This window comes from Tursiops truncatus, chromosome 19, assembly GCF_011762595.2.
Source record: "Tursiops truncatus isolate mTurTru1 chromosome 19, mTurTru1.mat.Y, whole genome shotgun sequence".
Classification (NCBI taxonomy): domain Eukaryota; kingdom Metazoa; phylum Chordata; class Mammalia; order Artiodactyla; family Delphinidae; genus Tursiops; species Tursiops truncatus.
Window position 1 is genome coordinate 52,883,201 of NC_047052.1, and position 23,493 is coordinate 52,906,693.

The 23,493-nt window shown below is 41.9% G+C and overlaps 1 protein-coding gene across 13 annotated transcripts; it reads right to left on the bottom strand.

Annotated features, from left to right (window-relative positions):
- Window positions 1-1,242: 1,242 nt before the first annotated feature.
- LOC101331191 (uncharacterized) lies at window positions 1,243-22,403 on the bottom strand. Of its 13 annotated transcripts, none has more exons than XM_004321257.4 (5): window positions 22,264-22,403; window positions 14,781-14,953; window positions 13,015-13,141; window positions 12,621-12,722; window positions 8,740-11,679 (listed from the first exon to the last, which is right to left on the bottom strand). In XM_004321257.4, the coding sequence occupies exons 2-5, from the start codon at window positions 14,793-14,795 to the stop codon at window positions 9,929-9,931; spliced, it is 1,995 nt and encodes a 664-aa protein (XP_004321305.3). In that variant the 5' UTR covers window positions 14,796-14,953; window positions 22,264-22,403; the 3' UTR covers window positions 8,740-9,928. The 13 variants fall into 13 exon arrangements, 12 of the variants coding, with proteins under 12 accessions (XP_004321305.3, XP_033701444.1, XP_073652736.1 ...); XM_033845553.2 differs by having other exon boundaries at window positions 13,015-13,166; XM_073796635.1 differs by lacking the exon at window positions 22,264-22,403 and adding an exon at window positions 22,039-22,209.
- Window positions 22,404-23,493: the final 1,090 nt, after the last annotated feature.

The window sequence follows — 23,493 nt, forward strand, 5'->3', positions numbered from 1 at the left end:
TATGGATTTCTTCCCAAATCAAGCAATTCTCCAACACCAGCTGGGTGTCCTAGTGAAACCGAGCAGGACCCTGTGGGGCTCCTGGACATGGACGCCTTTCTGTGTACCCCGTTTCTTGTTTGTAGGGAATAGACTCCAGCCTCCTCCGTGACCTTCCCTGAGTTCCTGAGTCCAGATCAAATGAGTGGAGTCTGATTTTTATCAGCAACCCCGCCCTTGAACCATTGCTATAAAACTCCTCCCCAAATCCCCCCAGGTTGGGTCCCATAGTTTTTCAGGGCACAAGCCCACTGTGTCCCCCTTTGCCTGGCAAAGCAATAAAGCTGTTCTTTTTCTTTTAAAATAGTTTTTTTTTTTTTTTTTTTTTGGCCACACCCTGTGGCATGCAGAACTTCCCCGACCAGGGATCAGACCTGTGCCCCCTGCACTGGAAGTGCAGAGTCTTAACCACTGCACCACCAAGGAAGTCCCAAGCTATCCTTTTCTACTTCACCCAAAACTTTGTCTCCAAGATTCAATTCGGCACCCGTGCACAGAGGCCAAGTTTTGGGCAATCACTGCAATTCAATTCTGACACTCTACCCAGAGATCACATCAGATCCCACAGGTTAAGGGCTCAGTCCCACAAGACTGCTCTCTCCTCCAACTCAGGTGCCAATCACAAGTCCAGGTTGTCATCTGGGCTTCTGACTGACCAACTATAAATCAGAGGTTCCTGTGACATCCCCTTTTCGGGTGTGATTAATTTGCTAGAGTGGCTCACAGAACTCAGGAAACCCATTTACTCACTGCATTACTGGGTTATTACAAAGGATATTAAAGGCTATGAATCAACAGCGAGAGACACATAGGGCGAGGTCCTGAACAAAGGATCTTCCGTACTGTTAAACAACAAAAATTCAACTGAGTAATTTAAAGATCAAATTGGCTTTATTGAACAATTCATGAACCAGGCAGCATCCCATCGAACAAATGGGAAGGAACTTCATTGAGCTGAAGAAAAGGAAAGGTTTGTAAAGGTAGAGGTAGGGGTGGAAGGTGGGGATTATTAACAGCGAATGCATTGTTTCAGGCAAGGTCACCTCCCGTAAGGGGAAAGAAAGTGGATTACCTCCTGGCACTAGGCAAGAAATTCCAGGTTGGCTGGTTAAAGGTCACATTTCTGTGGGAAGGGGGGGGGAGGGGGTGGGGGAGGGGAGGGGGTGGAGAGGGGAGGGGGTGGAGAGGGGAGGGGGTGGGGGAAGGGGTGGGGAGGGTTGAAACTGCAGTTAGGTTAGGTATTAAGTCTTGGTTTGCTGGCACAAGTGACTCCATTTGGGGCCAGCTGTCTCCTTTTTTTTTCTTTACTAAATTTATTTATTTAATTTATTTATTTTGGCTGTGTTGGGTCTTCATTGCTGTGCGCGGGCTTTCTTTACTTGCGGCGAGCAGGGGCTACTCTTCGTTGGGGTGCGGTGGCTTCTCTTGTTGTGGAGCACAGGCTCTAGGCTCACGGGCTTCAGTAGTTGTGGCACACGGGCTCAGTAGTTGTGGCACACGGGCTTAGTTGCTCCGTGGCATGTGGGATCTTCCCCGACCAGGGCTCGAACCCGTGTCCCCTGCACTGGCAAGCGGATTCTTAACCACTGTGCCACCAGGGAAGCCCCAACTGTCTCCTTTTTAACAGTACCCGTGGAGTTTAGGGCTCGCCATGGTGGCACGTGGAAGCCTTCTGGGTTTTCCCCAACCTGGAAGCTCTCCAAACCCTGTCCTTTTGAATTTTTATGGAGGCTTCATTACGTAGGCAAGATTGATTAAATCATTGGCCATTGATGGGGACTGATGGAACTCATTCTCCAGCCACTCATAGGTCCAGGGGTGGGGCTGAAAGTTCCAACCCTCTACTCATACGGTTGGTTCCTCTGGTGACCATCCCCCCATCCTTAGGGGATCTTCAGAAGCCTCCTCATTAACATAACAAAAGGCACCTTTATGGCTCTCCTCACGGGGAATTCCAAGGGCTTGGGGAGCTCTGTGCCAGGAACAGGGATGAGGACCAAATATATATTCCTTACTGTCATTACAGTATCACAGAAGCTCCCACAATTGCTAATAGGCAAGACACCTCCCAGGCAGGTTACTTAGCTGAAGAAGATAAATTTCTTGTCCTCCAAGAGGACATACTGGGCAAACGGTGCATAGAAAAAACAGGCACTCCAACGAAAACGTGTGCACAGATGTTCATAGTATCACTCCTCACAATAGCCAGAAGGTGGAAACAACCAAAGGTCCATCAGTGGATGAATGGAGAAACAAGATGCACCTGCACCACTGCACCACTGTTCTCTGTCTTCACCTCCGCGATCAGAAAACAAGTATCCCTGCCCAAGACCTGTCCTACTTGTCCTCTGAATCCCACTCATCTCATTTTCTCAAGAACTTCCCTCCCTCACTTATCTGCTCTCTCTCCTGCAGCATCAAATCTTTCCCTTCCCTTCCATCATTCCCAACAGCACCCAATAAGGTCTAGAACCTCTTTTTTTTTCTTTTTAAGTTTACCCTTCCACTCCACATTCTTCCTTAGTTTCCAACCAGTTCCTTGGCTCTCCTTCTCCACAGCCAAACATCCCAAAAGAGTTGTGTATGTTTGCAGTATTCATCTCTTCACCTCATAGTTGTCTATGACTCTCTCCAAAGAGTCTTTTGTCCCCACCATTCTACTGAGCGTGCCCTTGTCTAGCTCCACAGCCCCCAGGGATATGTATTTTCACCTGGACTTCGCACCAACTGTGGTCCTTGCTCTGGAAAGTTCTAAGCCCTGGTCTCCTGAGGAGTGTGACTCTGGTTCTAAAAGTCTTCATAAAAGATACACCAGGGAATTCCCTGTTGGTCCAATGGTTAGGACTCAGCGCTTTCACAGCAGGGGCCCCGGGTTCGATAAATCCCTGGTTGGGAAAGATCCTGCAAGCCATGCGTGGTGAACCCCCACCCTCCAAAAAAAATGATACACCAAAGGAACAGGGAAAGGGAACTGAAACCAGCTGGGTAAGAGAAAACTAGGGCTCTTTCTGCTTCTCAATGGGCCCGAGAATACACCAATACGGTACTTGTTTTAAGAGCATTTGGGGAGTAGACTGGGTCCTTTTAGAGACTCAAACACCTGACTCTTTTTCTCAAGCTCCATCCTCTGTGGGATGCAGAATTCAACCCTCTCAACATCAAGAGTCAAAGAATCTGGGTAGCCAGGTCCCTTCTCTCTCAAGGAATTGGGATAAAGAGAGAGGCAAGGACTGAGGTGAGAAGAATCAGAGATAATAATGAAAGGCAGAGATGAAGATGAGAGAGACAAGAACCAGAAACACAGAGTGCTCTCACAGGTGGGAGGCGGAGAAGCTGACAGTGGGACAAGACAGAAAAGTCCCCATGCACTCACCACTACCAAGATTAATGCCATAATCCTCTGCTCCTGTGGAAGCTCATTAGTAGGCTTCTAGACTAAAGACATGGCAGTCTTTCTGAAATTTTAAGAAAGTATCATCCAAGGGTATCACGGTGATATGGGGGAATACGGGAAAATAGAGACAGAGGTAAGGACAGTCCTCCTAAAAACATTATTCCCAAGGTCTTGGATCAATTAGGGTGCTTTCAATTATCAGTAATTTGCAATTTACAATTACACCTAACAATGGCTTAAACCAAGACAGCATTTATGGTTTACTTTACAAGCATTCTGGACTTGGGTTAGGTTAGTACTAGGTTAGTCTAAATAATGTCTGAATAATATATCATCAAAACCACATTTATTTTATTTTACTTTTTTATTAAAGTATAGTTGATTTACAATGTTGTGTTAATTTCTGCTGTACACGAAAGTGACTCAGTTATACACACATATATTCTTTTTCATATTCTTTTCCATTCTGGTTTATCACAGGATATTGAATATAGTTCCCTGTGCTATACAGTAGAACCTTGTGGTTTATCCATTCCACATATACTAGTTTGCATCTGCTAACCCCAAGCTCCCAATCTTTCCCTCCCCCGCCCCAAACCCCTCCCCTTGGCAACCAATTTTTACAAATTCCCAGGGACCTCCCTGGCAGTCCAGTGGTTAAGACTCTGCACTTGCATTGCAGGGGGTGTGGGTCTGATCCCTGGTCCAGGAACTAAGATCTCACATGCTGCGTGGTGCGGCCAAAAATAAAAATATAATAAAATAAAAAGTTTTAAAGAAGCAAAATACAAATTTCCACGTGCTTTACCTTTTTATGAACACTTCTGGTTTTAAATCTCGGCTTCAAGTAAAGTACCCTTGTTGCCTGATGACTTTGTTTTGAAATAAATCAGTTTACAATAGCACTCAGCCTTTCCCTTGCTTTCTGCAAATAATCACTCACAAATTGCCCGTCATCATATAACACACTCCTGATGAGTTGGCGAAAGACAGAACTCAAAATGAATATTAGCTAGTCTTGTTATCCTTTACCCACTCCACTGTTTTTACTCAGTCATCCTTTTTTCTCCCTTCCCCTCATGTCACCCCTAAGGTTTTTGCATTTTTAATGCAAAGAAGTTTACCCATCTCATTTGCATTCTTGACTCCTAGAAATGCTTTTTAATTCCCAAGAAATGTATACTCTTCAATGCCCAACTAAAATGTGACCATAGAAAATAAGGAACAACTAATAAAGACAAGAGGGCAAAGCCAGGAGTCATGAAGGATGGTGTACATCCTCTAGATAGGAGAACGAGTGCTTCCAAATTGACTGCCTGGACAGAGAACTCTTACTATTCCTGCCCATTGGCCTTGGTTGCAATAGAATAGTGCCTGCTATAACCTCCCCAGTTTTCTGTTCTTCACTGGAAGTTTTCATTGTGGATGCCCATTCTCATTGCACTATTGTATATTGGGTCGCTGAGGAGTCTTTTAAAGTTTATGGACTGCTCGCCACAAATATTTCTAGACCTGATTGAGTCTAAACTCCAAAATAAAACTTTGGAGCTGTCTCCCTTGGGAAGGATAGGGCTAGTTCTGTTTGGGGAGAAGAGTATACAGGGATGTTGTGTAGACAAATGAGTAGGATGTGGTAGAAACTGCCTGCTTCCTACTCGATATTCACCCCTCTCCTTCATGGCCAGAAGTGAGTGGAAATTCATCCGCCTAAAACAATGCTTTTGGCAGCCATCCTTCCAGCTAGATGCGAGTAAATTCTAAGCAATGAGAGGCAACTGGTTGTATCGCATCAGTACATAATTAGGACAGAGCTGAGGGGTCAAAAAGCAGCAGCAGTAAACAATCCTGGCATGACTGGCTTTGGTATCGTTCAGTTTGTCCCAACTGCTAATGAAAAACTAATGAAAGCGAGCTCCACCTCGCGGCTGCCTAAAACAGAAAGCAAGGAAATGGGAGTCGCCTCCTCCTCAGCTCTCTGACCCTCATTGGGAGAGGACTTTTGGGAGAGTTAGATTATTTTCCCTGGGAGCTTCTAGAGCGAATTTCTAAGACCATCTGAATGAGGAACTTTTTTTTCTTTTCCTTTATGGTTTAATCACAGAATATTGAATACAGTTCCCTGTGTGTCCCAGTAGGACCTTGCTGTTTTTATCCAAGGAAACTTTTTGTTTTGTTTTTAATCCAGGAAGTCCCCTTCATTCCACAACGTACATTTCAGAGATTGGAGATCTCTCCTGTATTTCATCCCACCCTAAGAGTTACCACTGCTACAAGATAAAAGAAAATCTGTGTAAATGTTTCATAATCTTGGGACGCTGCGGATTGCTCAACTGTGTTTTTCCCCTCACATTCCCATCTCATGCCCCTCCCAGCTCCAAATACCATCTAGATAACTGTTTCCCAAATGTTGCATCTACAACTGATACTGTTCCAACAGAATCGCTTGGGGAGGTATTTTTTTAAAAATATGGGTTAGACCACAATATTGTAAATCAACTATCCTCCAATAAAAGAAATTAAACAATTAAAAATAAAATAAAATATGGGTTAGGTCACTGCAGCATCAAGGCATCTGATTAATAAAGTCTGGTGCTTAATGCAGGAACCTGTTTGGTTTTTTTTAAATAAATTTATTTATTTTTGGCTACGTTGGGTCTTCGTTGCTGCGCGAGGGCTTTTTCTCTAGTTGAGGCGAGCGGGGGGGGGGGGGGCTACTCTTCGCTGCGGTGAGCGGGCTTATTGCGGTGGCTTCTCTTGTTGCGGAGCACGGGCTCTAGGTGCACAGGCTTCAATAGCTGTGGCTCGCGGGCTTTAGAGTGCAGGCCCAGTAGTTGTGGCACACAGGCTTAGTTGCTCCGCGGCAAGTGGGATCTTCCCAGACCAGGTCTTGAACCTGTGTCCCCTGCATTGGCAGGATTTTTAACCACTGCGCCACCAGGGAAGTCCTGTATTTTTCTTTTAAATTTATTTTATTTTTGGCTATGTTGGATCTTCATTGCTGTAGGTGGGCTTTCGCTAGTTGTGGCGAGCGGGGGCTACTCTTCGCTGTGGTGCACGGGCTTCTCATTGCGGTGGCTTCTCTTGTTGCGGAGCACGAGCTCTTGGCGCCCGGGCTTCAGTAGTTGTGGCACACGGGCTCAGTAGTTGTGGCTCGCAGGCTCTAGAGCACAGGCTCAGTAGTTGTGGCTCACGGGCTTAGTTGCTCCGTGGCATGTGGGATCTTCCCAGACCAGGGCTCGAACCCGTGTCCCCTGCATTGGCAGGCGGATTCTTAACCACTGCGCCACCAAGGAAGTCCCAGGAACCTGGACATATTCACAAAACTCCCTGGTAATTGTAATATGCAACAAGATTCCTCCGATTATTAGCAGTTGAATAAATGTTCTCTTTACAATAGAATAAGAATTAATGGTAGATCTCGCAAACACAGAAACATCTTTATAGCCCACACCCAAGAACAAATGGTCTTCTTCAAGCAAAATAAACTTTGACAGAAAGGCTGTTGTCCCCAATATCTTGTTCAAGGCCCTCTGGGGCTACTCTGGTCTTGAATTGGCAGATGTGGGCAAGTTAAGCTGTCAATATTTTGTTCTTTTGATGAGGTGAGTTTCTCAGGAACAGTTAACAGAATTACTAATCTCTCAGAAAGAAGTCTTCCTCACCCTTTCCACCTCCAAACTCTCAGCTTCCGTAATCATGTGAGCCAATACCTTATAATAAATCACACACACACACACTACTGGAGAACCCGAATATATTCAAGAAATACTGTCTATTTTGTTGAGTATAATGGTGACTATAGTCTTTTTAAAATCCTTATCTGTTACAGATACATATTAAAGTATTTAAGGAGGAAATTATACTATATGACATTTGATTAAAAATATTCCTGGGGAGGGGGAGGAAAGGCAATCAGTGAAATCAACAAAAGGTTTAAAATTTTTGAAGCTTTCTACTCTTGCATATTTTTACATTTTCCACTTTAAAGTCTTAAAAATCACTCTATGGCCCAACAAATCCACTCCTAGATATATGCCCCACCAAAAAAAAAAAAAAAAAAAAAAAAAGTGTGCCTATGAACACTAGGATAAATAACAGGTGAGGGAAAAACACAGCTGAACAACAGAGTGCCCAAGACGATAAAGTATTATTGCTGCTTCGTCATTATCAATGTATGGGTTGTTATACCTGTAAATAAATGATTTTTTTCACATTACTTTTTCATTTTTGATGCTTGGTGTTAGTAATACATATAACATCTACAGTGTTCTGTATCATATAATATTGATGTAGATACTGACAGATGATTCAGCTTGTAAACAGATGATGTAAACTTATGGTATTGATAAATACAGTGCAGTACTTTAAACGTATGTTCTCTTCCTTATGCCTTTTCTTTTTGGCCGTGCTGTGTGGCTTGCAGGATCTTAGTTCCCTGACCAGGGACTGAACCTGGGCCCACGGCAATGAAAGCACCGAGTCCTAACCACTGGACCGCCAGAGAATTCCCCCTTATATGACTTTCTCAATTACATTTTCTTTTCTCTAGCTTCATTGTAAGAATACAGTATATAGTACATATAACATATAAAATATGTGTTAATCGACTGTTTGTTATTGGTAAGGCTTCCAATCAATAGAAAGCTATTAGTAGTTAAGTTTTGGGGGAGTGAAAAGTTATATAACGATTCCCAACTGCATAGGGGGACAGCGCCCCTAACCCCTGCAATGATCAAGGGTCAATTGTACTAGGAGTTTTGGATGAATCGTGTATCCACTCCCCCCAACCGAAAAGAAGTATGTTGAAGTCCTAACTTCCAGTACCTCAGAAAATTGAGTTGTTATAGATGGAGTTTAGTTGAGATGAGCTCCTCCTGGAGTAGGGTGGGCTCCAAATCCAATAACTGGTGTTCCTTAGAAGTTGGCCACGTGGAGACACAGAGGCACACAGGGAGCATGCCATGTGATGACAAAGACAGAGGTTGGAGTTATACAGCTGCAGACTAAGGAAAGCCAATAGTTGCCCATAAATCACCAGGAGCTAGGAAGAGGCAAGGAAGGAATCTTCAACAGGTTTCAGAGGGAGCATGGCCCTGATGACACCCTGACTTTGGACTTCTGGCCTCCAGAACTGAGACAGTAGTAAATTTCTGCTGTTTTAACCCATTCAGTTAATAGTATACTTTGTTACAGCAGCTCTAGGAACAAACAAACTAGGTTTTCGTGGAGGAAAGCCGTGGCAAGCACGTCTGGCTATAAGTCTAAGCCACATTCATTCCCCATTTCAGCACAACCACCAAGACAAGTGACATTTTAATCTTCATTTATTTGAAAATAGCAGCTGCTTCCAGTTTCTCAGAACTCATTTGGGGACAGAAGAGTTGTGATTACTTACCACTCTTAAACCTCAATATTTGTAATGGGGCTTTTTTTGGGTTTTGTTTTTTGAGTGACAACCAGAAGATAATTTGTTTTAAAAAAATGTATCATTCCTAAGGGCTGAAAAGTACCAGATTCATTTACAATACCAGTAACAGTGAAACAAAACCCAAAAAGGTGTAAATGGTGTTATAGTATTGTTTAGTGTTAAGCTGAATTATTTCCCTTGTGATTTATATATTTCACTATGTTGGCATTTTTGGTAGATATTAGACATACAAACTGGAACAAGAATTTCGTGGTACACAACTTTCATTACCTTATGAAATTTGAAAATCATCATATACATGTTCTACAAAAATACTCAGACACAAAGCAAATACATACATCTGGGACCTTTTTTAATTTACTTCTTTGACTATACAATATATTCAAACATGAAACAAAGTGTCCTTTGGCATGCTAAAGTTATCTGCTCTTCCTAACTGACTACTTTGTGTTACATTTTCTATAAATACATGGTATTGCGATGATCAAAATTTTTATTATAAAGTTGTTTATATGTAAATAAACTTTCCCACCATTACACTCTACTAATTCTCCTTAAAAAAATATTATCTGATGCATGATAAGTTTGGACTTCATGCCAGAGGCATCCCTTATCACAAGTCTTCAGCCATCTGTATTCCTTGGTATGAAAACTCATTTGTTTGGAAGCTATTCAAGAATTCACAATATTTGTGAGATTTTTTTCCACAGTGAAAACTAACTACTCTATGATAGCCTATCAAAAATATTTGTTGTACCCAACGGTTTCATTTTGTGTGATGTATAATGGGATCTCTTCTCAAGAAGAGATTTCAACTTTTCATTCATACTGCCTTTTTTCTCATGAAATATGAGGCTACATTGGTAGTAGATAATTTTCCTATATTCACTGCATTTAAAAGATTTCTCTTCTGGGTAAGTTTTGAAACTTACAAAGGCCAAAATTAATGGAAAAGTACCTTAACTTTCCCTGCATTCATAGGGTGACTCTCGTGTGAATTTTCTTATATTCAGGGAGATCTGGCATCTCACTAAAGTCTTCCCAGTGCTGTGTTTCTGGGATTGTTTTCATGTATGAATTTCCTCATGTGAAGTGAGAAAGAACTTGACAGAGTAAGTTTTCCCACACTCACCACATTGATAAGGTTTCTGCCCTGCATGACTTCTCTGATGGACACTGAGGTATGATTTCTCAAAAAAGTCTTTCCCACATTGAGTGCACTGATATGGTTTCTCTCCTGTGTGATGTCTCTGATGTCTAATGAGCTGCGACTTCTGGTTGAAGATTTGACCGCATGGAATGCATCCATAGGGTTTCTCTCCAGTATGGCATCGTTGATGGATAAGAAGATGGCTTTTTTGGCGGAAAGCCTTCCCACATTCACTGCATCCATGGGGTTTCTCTCCTGTATGAATCAACTGATGTCTACTGAGCACTGCCATACTGCTAAAGGCTTTCTGGCATTCAAGGCATACAAAGGGTTTCTCTCCTGTATGTGTCCTCTGATGGACAATGAGCATTGCCTTTCGTATGAAAGCTTTTCCACATTCACTGCATTCATAGGGTCTCTCTCCTGTATGAGTTCTCTGATGGACAATGAGATGGGACTTGTCTATAAAAGCTTTTCCACATTCACTGCATTCATAAGGTTTCTCTCCCGTATGAATTCTCTGATGTGTTATGAGAGATGACTTTTTATTAAAGGCTTTCCCGCATTCCTTGCATTCATAAGGTTTCTCTCCCGTATGAGTTCTTCTATGAACAATAAGCTGTGACTTGTCTATAAAAGCCTTCCCACATTCACTGCATTCATAAGGTTTCTCTCCCGTATGAATTCTCTGATGGGTTATGAAGTGTGACTTTTTATTAAAGGCTTTCCCGCATCCCTCGCATTCATAAGGTGTTCTTGCTATATGAGTTCTCTGATGTAGAATGAGCTGTGATGTGTGTACAAAAGCTTTTCCACATTCACTGCATTCATATTGTTTCTCTCTGATATGAATTTTCTGATGTGTTATGAGGTGCAAGTTTTTATCGAAGGCTTTTCCACATTCCCTGCATTCATAGGATTTTTCTCCTGTATGATTTCGCTGGTGAACAACAAGCTGAGACTTACTACAGAAGGTCTTTCCACATTCTTTACATCCATAGGGTTTCTCTCCTGTATGGATTCTTTGATGGATAATCAGGTTTGACTTTTGCATAAAACCTTTCCCACAATCACTACACTCAAAAGGTTTCTCTCCTGTATGTGTTCTGTAATGTAATCTGAGCTTCGTCTTTTCCCTGTAAGCTTTTCCACATTCTTTGCATTCACAGGGTTTCTCTCCTGTATGAGTCCTATGGTGTAGAATGAGATGATATTTTGTTCTAAAGGATTTCTGACACTCGATACATTCATACGGTTTCTCTCCTGTATGAGTTCTCTGGTGCAGAGTGAGATGACATTTTGTACTGAAACCTTTCTGACATTCACTGCATCTGTATGGCTTCTCTCCCGTATGGGTTCTCTGGTGTATTATGAGCTTTGACTTATACCTGAAGGATCTGGGACATTCACTGCATTCGTAAGGTTTCCCTTCTGTGTGAATTCTGTGATGTCTTTTAAGATTTGTTACTGTACTGAAAGACCTCACACATAAATTATGTTCATAGTACTGGGCTCGAGGGTGGGAGGTTTCATGTAGAGTACAGAAAAATGACTTCCCATAACAATTTAACTCATCAGAGTTCATTTCTGCATAGCTTTTACTCTGAAAACTTGGGTCTGAATTTTGTTTCAAACTTATTCCTCTTGAGACACATTTATGGGGTCTTTCTGTAAATGAAACAAAGTTTTTGTTCAAAGGAAATATTTTTCCCAATGCATTGTTTTCATGATCTCTCTCCACAGGTCCACCCTTCCCGTTATCTTCCCAATGCCAATCATAAACTTGCCACATTACTTCTGGGAAAAAAAATCAATGAATACTACCATTATCATGAAATGGAGAGGGATGAAATCTCAAGTCAATATCCAAAGAGATGGAGAAAGTGATACAGCAGGTGCACAACGTTAAGTCTGAGGCACCCAATAAAAGAAACAGTAATAAGTAATGAACTGAAGGACATGGGTGTCATCAAACATTGGAACAAATCTATGAATATTTGAAAGCAAAATAGAAGAGGTATATGAATATGGATAAAAGGTAAAAGAGGTTGGTTGTGTCTAATGAGCTACAGTAAAAGAACAACTAAACAAAAAAGGAAAGACCAAATGAACTAGGCAAAGATCTGACCCAGGGTAGATACAAGGAGGTAAGTCTCCTCCTAGGTGGCTAGCAAAAGAGAGTCATATATGGAAGGGTAGTAAGAGAAGCAGGCAACATTCATACTGAAGACTTCTTTTCATTCAGAGTCACTTCTAAAGGTTCAGAGACTATAAGAAAAAAATATTAAAATGGGGGGAGGGATAAATTAGGAGTTTGGGATTAACAGATACATACTACTATATATAAAATACACAAACAACAAGGACCTACTGTATAGCACAGGGATCTATATTCAATATCTTGTAAAAACCTATAATGGAAAAGAATCTGAAAAAGTATATATATGCATATAACCGAATCACTCTGCTGTACATCTGAAACTAACATAACATTGTAAATTAAATATACTTCAATTAAAAAAATATATTAAAATAACAAAGTTCCCAAGCCAACAATGACCAACTGTTACTTTGCTTCCACGAACTCCCACTGCATTGGTTTCACTCACCTGGGCCACACTGACTTGGGAATTCCCTCTCTACTACTGCTTTTTCTTTTTCTTCTTCTTTCTCCAAGTGCATCACTGGTTCTGGCTTCGTAACTTGATAACCTGACCAGGGGGGTAATCACAGAGAATCTGAGCAGTATTGGGTCCTGTGAGGAAAAGTTCTGTTTCAGGGAATGTATAGTTTAAATCTCAGCAAAATTGAAACTTTTTACTTGGAAAATGAAATTAAGTACAGTCACTGTATGATATTAAATAAAATAAGCTCTGTTACCTACCTATACTAGTCCAAGTCCAAAATCATTGACGATATCAGAGTATGCATAAATTGTAGCAATGGAAAAAAGACAGGCAATAAATGGGCTTACGCTGAGATATTTAGGAAAGTTGTCTTTACCCAATGACATTAGGTTGCTATAATTTTCCAACATCACATCCCGGTAGAGGTTCTTCTGAACAATGTCTAGCAGCTGCCACTCTTCCCAGGTGAAATCCACAGCCACATCATTGAATGACAATAAGCCCTGTTGTAACATAATCCTTTTAAATCTGGAGTTAATATAATGGAATAAAATAGTAATGATCTATAGGATATTATTCTATTTTTACTATGAAAATTTATAAACATATATCATTCTGTACCTAGATTTTTTTTTTTTTTTTTTTTTTTTTTTTTTTTTGCGGTACGCGGGCCTCTCACTGTTGTGGCCTCTCCCGTTGTGGAGCACAGGCTCCGGATGCACAGGCTCAGCGGCCATGGCTCACGGGCCCAGCCGCTCCGCAGCATGTGGGATCTTCCCGGACCAGGGCACGAACCCGTGTCCCCTGCACCGGCAGGTGGACCCTCAACCACTGCGCTACCAGGGAAGCCCTCTACCTAGTTTTGATTGACATTCTGTGGGCTAAATTCATTAAAGCTCTCCTTTCTTTGTGCATTCTTCATTCACTTCTTCACTCACTCACTTACCCAGTGTAAAATGTCACTGAAACTTTAAACTACCTAAAGACAATCTGCAACCCACCTTACAAGCATTTAATGTTACTTACTATATATACATTTTAGATTAAAAAAGGAAATAGAGGGCTTCCCTGGTGGCGCAGTGGTTGTGGGTCCGCCTGCCGATGCAGGGGACACGGGTTCGTGCCCCGGTCTGGGAGGATCCCACGTGCCGCGGAGCAGCTGGGCCCGTGAGCCATGGCCGCTGGGCCTGCGCGTCCAGATCCTGTGCTCCGCAGCGGGAGAGGCCACAACAGTGAGAGGCCCACGTACCTCAAAAAAAAAAAAAGGAAATAGAGCATGGTCCTGCCATCAAATGCCTTCTGATCTATTTGAGTTCAAAGAACTGCATATAGTTCAAAGGGACAGAAGAAGAGCCTGAAAGGGACAGATGCCCAGGTGACAGGCAGGAACACGTCTTAGAGCAAGAATGCACATGTCCTGCCGACACCTGGTAGCCACTGCAGTGTTTTTCATATACAAAAGTATGCTACGCTCAGAACTGCCTATTAGAGATTGGACTACGTAGTAAATCACAATACTCAAAAGAAAGCAAACACAAAGCTTTCACTGCGTGCTATGTATCATTCTAAGCACCTTACACACAGTAACACGATGATCTGCACAGTAACCTTTATGTAAGCACTACTATTATCTTTTTTTAATAGGTAAGGGATTTTTGAAGTTTTCTATCTGTGCCTGTTATACCTCCCACATTTCCTTAGGAAGATAACTTTTCACTGGGTCCACTGTCTGGATGAGAAAAAAAAGTAACAGGAAGACTCATCTTCACACTTAAATGTCCAGGAAATCTTTACTGAATTCATGTGCTTCCTTCTTAAATACAAAGTAAATCTTGCAACACATTTTTATCTTTTGTGATGGTTTCCAGTATTAACAGAGAAATGTAGGCAACCCACTTCTGGATCCTGCTGCTTATGTGACAATGTTCTAATTATCAGCACCTTGCAGGACCCTATGACATGCAGATGAGTTTCCCTTCCTGATTAGCTATTCTGGATCAGTTATTCTATCTCCCAATCTAAGCACGTCCCTCCTAGCCACAATGTATCTATATATATTGTTCTCTTTGATTGGATACATTTTAATAAAACTCCAAAAATCAAAAATGCAAAACGAACTGGGAAAAAAACCAAACAGCTCACCTGGGACTTGGTCATTTTTAACAGCTTTTAGGAAGTGGCCACCACATTTAGGATCTGTCCTGAAATCCTGGTAATGGTGTCTCATCAAGGGTATCCTTAGCAAGGATGAATTTCTGGGCTTGAGACTTACTTTTTTCCTTTACAGGAGTGGCCTTATTCTAGGAAGCCGGCATCTATGGATTCGAGAAAAGATTTGTTTAGTATGGAAGTAATGATAAAAGCAAGTTCCAATACGTGCAAGGAACTGTTTCAAGTATGTTCTTTTCTCACTTAACCCTCACAACAACCCTATAATGTACAGATGATAATTATTCCATTTTAGAGAAAACTAGCAGAGGAAAGGTTAAGCACCTAGCTAAAACCCAACAGCTAGTAACTGGCGGAGAAAGGACTAAAACACAAACCCCCAGAATCAATAAATCCCCTGAGTCTAAGGAGAACTACCAGAATTATCCTTTCATCTTAGCCAACCAACACAAAAAGTAGGAAGAATATCAAGAACAACTATTTTAAGACCCAGAAGTCAGAGAAAAGGAAAATAAACAAGGTAAGAATTCTGTGCTGCAGCTCACTGCCTGGAGAGACTTTCCAATCCAGAGCACAGGGAGAAGGAACCCCAAAACCGTCCAGCAGTCTTGCTGAGCTAATGATACAGAATTTCAAGTCTGAGAAGCAAAGGTGGCTAGAGTTTGCCAGGCAGTACCTCAGAAAAAAAAGAGAAAAGTCACTCTGTAGATATGCAGAGGGTTCCTCTGAGTCCCTGGCTAAGGATTGGAAATTACCAAGGCCCCTGGAAAGGAGGAGGTGGAACAATTCCTGGAGCTCACACAAGATCAGGAATACTTAGCATTCCCACTAGCCAGGGTAGAAAGACCTTCCACCAGGACTTCAAACAGAGGCCTCAGAAGGGTACTGCCCCAGTAATAGGTACAGAGTAATCACAGACAAAAGACTGTTTCGGCCCCACCTACGAAAGTTGAAAAGAAAGCCTCCGAAGAATGAAACCTTTTCAAAGCAACTTGACTACATGCCAGAGCAAACCTCAAAAGTAGTTAAAGGAATAAAAGAAAATCCTGTAAACAACAATATCAAACTGACAATATCTGACATCCCATCGAAAATTACCAGACATGCAAAGAAGCAAAAAAATATGACCCAAAGCCAGGGGAAAATTCAAGCTAGAGAGACAGGCCAAAGTGACAAAAGGGATCGAATGGGCAGACTAGTACATTTCTTTAAAATTATACACACACACACACACACACACACATATATACATATATAATATGGAATATGTATATATTCCACAAGAGAAAAGCATGAGCATGATGAGAAAAATAATAATAAATTATTTAACAAGTGCTGTTGAAACAAATAGGATATTCATGTTTGCCTCAAACCAAAATTAACTCAAAATGGATTATAAATGTAAGGGTTAAAACTATAAAACTTCTGGAAGAAAGCATAGAAAAATTTTAAGTGAGGCAAAGATTTCTTTTTTCTTTTTTCTTTTTTTTTTTTTTGTTACGGTACGCGGGCCTCTCACCATTGTGGCCTCTCCCGTTGCGGAGCACAGGCTCCGGACGCGCAGGCTCAGCGGCCATGGCTCACGGGCCCAGCCGCTCCGCGGCATGTGGGATCTTCCCGGACCGGGGCACGAACCCACGTCCCCTGCATCGGCAGGCGGACCCTCAACCACTGCGCCACCAGGGAAGCCCCAAAGATTTCTTAATCAGGGCACAAAATGCATGATAAAAGAAAAAGTTGATAAATTGGACTTCTTCAATACTAAAAATTTGTGATATTCAAAAGACACTGCTAAAAAATGAAGAAGGATCAAGCCACAGGCTAGAGGAAAATATTAACAAAGTATGTACCTGACTAAAAGACTTCTGTTTAAAAAATATGAAGAACTTTTCCAACTTAATAAAAGAAGAGACAATCCAATAAAAAGGAACAGAAGTTTCAAACAGACACTTCATCAAAAAAAAAAAAGAGATGGCAAATAAGCATATGAAAAGTTGCTTTGGGCTTCCCTGGTGGCGCAGTGGTTGAGAGTCCGCCTGCCATTGCAGGGGACACGGGTTCGTGCCCTGGTCCGGGAAGATCCCACATGCCGCGGAGCGGCTGGGCCCGTGAGCCATGGCCGCTGAGCCTGTGCGTCCGGAGCCTGTGCTCCGCAACGGGAGAGGCCACAACAGTGACAGACGCACATATCGGAAAAAAAAAAAAGTTGCTTTAAATTGCACAATAAAAGCAAATTAAAACCTAGATAAAATATTCCTATAAACCTGGTAGAATTGCTATAATTTAAAAGACTGAATATACCAAGTACTGACAAGGATGTAAAGAAAAACCTGTCTTGCATTGCTGGTAAAAATATAAAATGACAAAATGGTACAACCACTTTGACTTGTACATCAATGTACATTACAGCTTCATTCAAAACATCCAAAACCTACTCCCCCAAATCCAAAACATCCATCAAGTGGGGAACAGATAATATTGTGGCGTATTTGTACCACTGAATATTACTCAGTGACAGAAAGGAATGAACTAATGATACATGCAACATCATGGATGACTCTCAAAAGCATTATTTTAAGTGAAAGAAGTCAGACATCAATAACCTCTTACTGGATCATTCAATTTGTATGAAGTATTAGAACATATATAACTATGGAAAGCATGCGATTGTGAGGGAACAGGGGATGGGGGTATGGTCTCAATGAAAAGAGGCACAAAGGGACTTTTGGGGGTGATGGGAAAGTTCTATACATTGATTCGAGTGATGGTTAAAGGATGGTATACCTTTGTGAAACTCATCAAATTATACCTGAAGAACTGGCGAATGTATGTACTGTATGTAAGTTTTTAAAATTAAAGTGTAGTTGATTTACAATGTTGTGTAAGTTTCAGGTGTACAGCAAAGTGATTCAGTTATATATATAACTTATGGGTTATTTTCCCTTATAGGTTATTATAAAATATTGAGTATAGTTTCCTGTGCTATACAGTAGGTCTTTGTTGGTTAACTATTTTATATATAGTAGTATGTATATGTTAATCCCAAACTCCTAGTTTATTCCCTGTTCCCCTTTGGTAACCATAAGTTTGTTTTCTACGTCTATGGGTCTATTTCTGTTTTGTATATAAGTTCATTTGTATCTTTTTTTTTTTTTTTAGCTTCCACATATAAGCAATATCATATGATATTTGTCTTTTTTCTGTCTGGCTTCCTTCACTTAGTATGATAATCTCTATATTGTACATAAATTATACCTCAGTTAAACTAACCTCTTGCCTACAGAAAGCAAAACAAATACAGGCTGTCTGCATCTGAAGACAAAATCCATGACCTTAAAGTCTGCAATGGAGTCTCAACTAAAATCTCAAATTCATGTTTCTTTTTGAGACTTCATCTTCACTCAAAACCCCGGCTGGATCTCTTGGCAACTCTAATCAGTGCTGACTGTTAAAGAATTAACTCTGGTGATGAAAAATTAATTCTAACACTGAGAATAACTTAGAGGTGCCAGGACACCCTAGAAATATATTAATGCAACTTACTCTCAGTATCACATTGCTGAGAACTCCGAAGGACAATGCAACACTGTGTCTTAGGCAGACAGAGAACTGAAGAAAACAGGTCTAGATTTCAAGGACAATATGTGAAAGAAATTTGTGGCCAAAGAAATGAGGCCAATCTCATTTATGAACTTAGTATAAAAATCCTAAATATTTAAAAGATGAGGAAACCATGTTCACTGATAGAGAGGAAGAATACTAAGAAAACTGAACATAGGAAGAATTATACAATGCACAGATAACTTTATTCCAGGAATGCAATAGTGTAGTAAGAACTATTTCGTTATCTCAATAGATAAAGAAAAGACATGTAATGAGATACCATAGCCACTCACAATTTTAAAAAATGTTATTAAACTAGAAAGAGACAAGAACTCTGTTAACTTGATAAAGAGTATCTACAAAAAAAAAAAAAATCCACGGCATTTCTTTAAACTCAGGGACATGACAAGGATAGCCATTCTCAGAACATTTAGCCAAAAATGTATCACATTTTGGCTAAATGTAAACTGGGGAAAATAAATGGAAGGAATGAAGGAATGGAAAAGAAGAAGCAAGACTGTCGCTATGCAAATGCTTTAAGATCAACATAAACATTAACTGCAATTTCAATTCAAACAACAGTAAGATTTATAAGGAAAAAACACTATTCACAATACCAACAAAACGTATAAGGTACCTGAGGGGGAAATGTACAAGAATAAAGTTTTATTACACCAAAAGAATACAAATTATAACCAGTCAAATGGAGAGACACAATAGGGTGAGGTCTAGGAGGGTCCCAAACCAGAAGCTTCCACTGTCCTTTCCTCTTGGAGTCAGGACACGTTGCTCATCCAGCATATCTATGTGTGACAACATGCAGGGTATCGCCAACCACAGAAACTCACCTGAGCTTCAGTGTTTACAGTTTGTATTAGAGTTTCATGAAATACGCATGATGGATCTAATCATTGGCCATGGAACTCAACCTCCAGCACCTCTACCCTCCTGGAGGTTGGGCTGATATCACCTGGTTGGTCTTTCTGGCATAAACAGTTCCAACCTGAATCATCTCACCAGCATAAACTACAGACTCACCATGAGTTGCCTCATTAGCACAAACTATCAGGGCCCACCACGAATAATGCAGTCATCTCTATCATTCAGGATATTCCAACAATCTAGAGGCTACCTCCCAGGAACAGGAGACAAAGGACTGCCAATTGTTTATTACAAAATAACCAGCAAAAGACTAGCATCCTATATATGGGACTAAATATGAGTTTCTAAATATGAGTTAGGAAGAGACAAACCTCTCAGGTTTAAAATTGGCCAGTGAACATATAAAAAAGATGACCAACCATGTTAGTGACAAGAACAGTGCATATGGAGACCACAATGAGATAGATGTCTCTTATACTCAAAAGATGGTCAAAAAGCAAGAATGAAAATACTAAGTATTGGAAAGCCTATGGATCAAAAGGCACTTTTATACATTGCTGATGAGAGAGTAAGGTGGTACAAAAGCAATTTGACTTTCCCTTCTAGGTAAAAATTCATCTACTTTGTATTAGAAATTTCATTTCTAGGTATACACCCTAGATTAGACAAATTCTCACATCAACTGGGAGACATAAGAATGTTCGGAACTTCACTACTTGCAGTAGCTGAAACCCAGAAACAATACAAATGTCCAACAAAGGGGGAATGGATATATGAGTTATGTTGTATTTATGCAATGGAATGCATATTAATGAAACAAACCTACCTCCAACATGGATAAATCACACATACGTAGTAAGTCAAGACTAGCAAGCTTCAGGACTTCCCTGGTGGCGCAGTGGTTAGGAATCCGCCTGCCAATGCAGGGGACACGGGTTCAAGCCCTGGTCCGGGAAGATCCCACATGCCACGGAGCAACTAAGCCCATGCGCCGCAACTACTGAGCCTGCGCTCTAGAGCCTCCGAACCACAACTACTGAGCCCGCGTGCCACAATTACTGGATCCCGCGTGCCTAGAGCAACAAGAGAAACCACCGCAATGAGAAGCCCGTGCACCAAAACGAACAGTAGCCCCCACTCCCCGCAACTAAAGCAAGCCTGCATGCAGCAACGAAGACCCAACACAGCCCAAAATAAATAAATTAATTTAAAAAAAAGAAAAGAAAAGAAAAGCAAGCTTCAGAAGACCACATAATAATATCCTTATTATAAAACTTACAACCAAGAAAAACTAGAGTGCACTTTTAAGGTATCCATATACATATGATAAAACTATAAAAGTCAAGGGAATAATGCATTCTAATTTGTGAATAGTGGTTCCAAAGCTTGGGATGGTTAGGTGGGACTCAGAAGATGGAACAAGGATGGAGGACTTTCCCATTTTCCAATGATCAAACATGACATTCATTAAACAAAATTATAAAGAAAAGCCAAGGTAATCAAATTTCTAAATTGGGCTATCATATTAGAAAAGAATAGAAGGATGACATGCCCATTGTTGCTAAAGATGTAGAAAAATCTGGCACACTGTGTGTAAAAGCATTATAGACTAGAAAGCTATTGGGGAAGTTTGGTAAAACTAAATCAGAAGCCTCTGAAATATGCATTTAATTTGACCTACTTTTATAAATTAAAAACAGAAAAATATCCGTAATATATAATTCAGTTAAAAATACATTTCAAAACATTACAGGTAGTTTACAGATAGTAAATCAGGGGTTAATTTTTTTTTTTTTTACCACTCTCTGGGGCTTGTGGGATCTTATTTCCCTGACCAGGAATCAAACCCGGGGCCAGGGAATTCTCTGAGGGTGATTTTTATTTCCTGCTTTTTACTGATAATAAACATACAATGATATTCTGATTTTAAAAACTTAGAGATCTCCATTTAATATCATATATAAAGTCACATAGGAAGATGAATTTTTTATTATTCTAACTTAATAAAAATAAGTTGAAAGTATTGTTTTGAGTAGAAAAAAATCCCATTAGAAAGGTATACATTTGAATAATAATAGCTACCTTCTGTCAAATACCTACTAGTTATAGGGACTTAATATTTGTGTCCCTCAAATTCATACGCTGAAGCTTCAATGTGATGGTATTTGTAAATGGGGTCTTTGGGAGGTAATTAGCGTTAGATGAGGTCATGAAGACAAGGGCCTTCATGAGAACTGGTGAGGTAGAAATCAATTTGTTTGAATGGGAAAACTGAGACTTATAGAACTTGGTACTTTATCCAGAGTCACAGAAACAAGTGGCAGAACTGACATAAAAAGCTAGGATTAACTTGATTTCAAGTGCGTACAAGCACACGTAAACTCTTAAGTATTCATGGGCACGATTTTAACAGTTCATGGATCTAGATGGCAGGAATACAGCAGAACATTTGGCTATTCTTTCGACTTTTCTGTATGCTTGAAATTCTCCAGTATAAAACGTTGGGAAATATAATACCCCAATGCTCAGCACACACCCAAATGTCTGTCCACCTGAGGCCTTTTAATGTCCCAACCCCCCTCAACCTCTCCTAAGGATACCCACACAGCTCCCCAACCTGCACTTCGCTGTCGCACCCATTCACAGCTCCCCAGACATCTATTTTTCACCCACTGGCCCCTCCGAAGCTCAAACTCCAACCACAGGAATCGCAGGTGACTAACCCCCAAGCCCTATCCTCACCAACCTATCCAGATGGACCCCTTTGATCACTGGTTCTTCCACCTCCTCTTTCCACCGCCTGGGGCGGGGGCGGGGGGCAGCGATCCGGCGCCGACCTGTCATTGTCAACGGCAATGGTCTCTCGTTACTTCCTCAACCCACTCCTCAACACTGATGCTGGCCCAAACTACCCACAACGCCCCCAAAACTCCGAGGCCGCCTTCAACAACAATCCTCCACGAGTACGCACCACAAACCACATCTCAAGTCAGAATTCCCACCAGGCGGGATTCTTAAATCCGCTCGCAGAAATCTCACGTAGCCTCAAACGCCAATTCTCTGACAGTACGCTGGGGGAAGCCAAGCTTTGGACGCCACTTCCGTTTCCGCTGACGTGGTGGCGGGCCCCTGTTAAACACTCACATTCAAGGCCACTTTGGAAGTGAGCGATGGGTTCTGATGCCTGGAGGAATTAGTGCCGTGCAATATGGCCGCGCCCATGGCGTTACATTATGTTGGGAGCGGCCATATTGGATGGTGCGCCGCCATTTTGGACCGTCCTGCCGACCAGTACGGAGAGGCGGAAATTCAACCGGTGTCTCCAAGATTTTTCATCCTGGGCTGTTCCATCTTTGCAGCTGCTCAGCTACATCTTCAGTAGCGTTTCAGCACTCTCGCCTACAGTCTTCCGACCTGACCCGGGAGGTAAACCAGTCACAGGCCAGGCCTAAGCAGAATGGCCGCGCCCACTCTCTTTCGGATCCCTTTTTATGCCGCAGGAAAGACGTGGCCGTGTTGGGAAAGTTGGGGCTTCGGGACAGAGAAATGGGGAGCGTTTGCAGACAGGATGCCGGTTAAACGTTGGAGAGAATGGGGATTAGGAGGCTGTAGCTGTAGCTGAAGGAGCAGTGGTGTTACGAGGAGAGCACTCGTGGATGTACTTCGTGAGGCGAGACCGTGAGGGGGTGAGGACCGGGGCAGATATGTTTTGTGGAGCAGACACTGGCGACCACAATCCCCGCCAAAAGAGTATCACTTCTGTCTCACGGTACAAGGTGACTCTGTAATAGAGGCGGAGCGGGCGCGCAGCACTTAGCTCCAGGGGTTAGAGGTCCCGCTCTCTCGCAGTGGACCACCCGGAAGAGAGTGCGGTGAGAGGCAGATGGGGACCTCTTCCGAGGGACCCTCGAGGACCCCTGGCCTTGGGCCTGGCGGGTGAGGTGGGGGGCCTGGGGACAGTCTGAGGACTGTGTGCTGCAGAGCTGGAGAGCCCTCGCCACTGCCGCCCACTGGCTGGGCCCGGGCCTTGAAACAGACGGGAACCTCTCCCCCATCCCTGCCTCTGGGACCTAATGGCGGCAGTGGTCTCCATGGGTCGGAGTCTGCAGGACCCTGCCCCTGTTTGCGCTGCCAGAGGAGCCTGACTGGGGCCTGGACACCCGGCTCCCTCAGTGATGACAGCTGGGCAGGGTCTGGAGAC

What these genes read in the sequence shown, in the direction of transcription:
- LOC101331191 (XM_004321257.4), bottom strand. An exon ending in TAGCAACCTAATGTCATTGG is followed by an intron (nt 12,723 to 13,014) that starts GTAAAGACAACT and finishes CCCCCTGGTCAG; the next exon opens with GTTATCAAGTTACGAAGCCA. An exon ending in CCCAAGTCAGTGTGGCCCAG is followed by an intron (nt 11,680 to 12,620) that starts GTGAGTGAAACC and finishes TTTCATTTACAG; the next exon opens with AAAGACCCCATAAATGTGTC.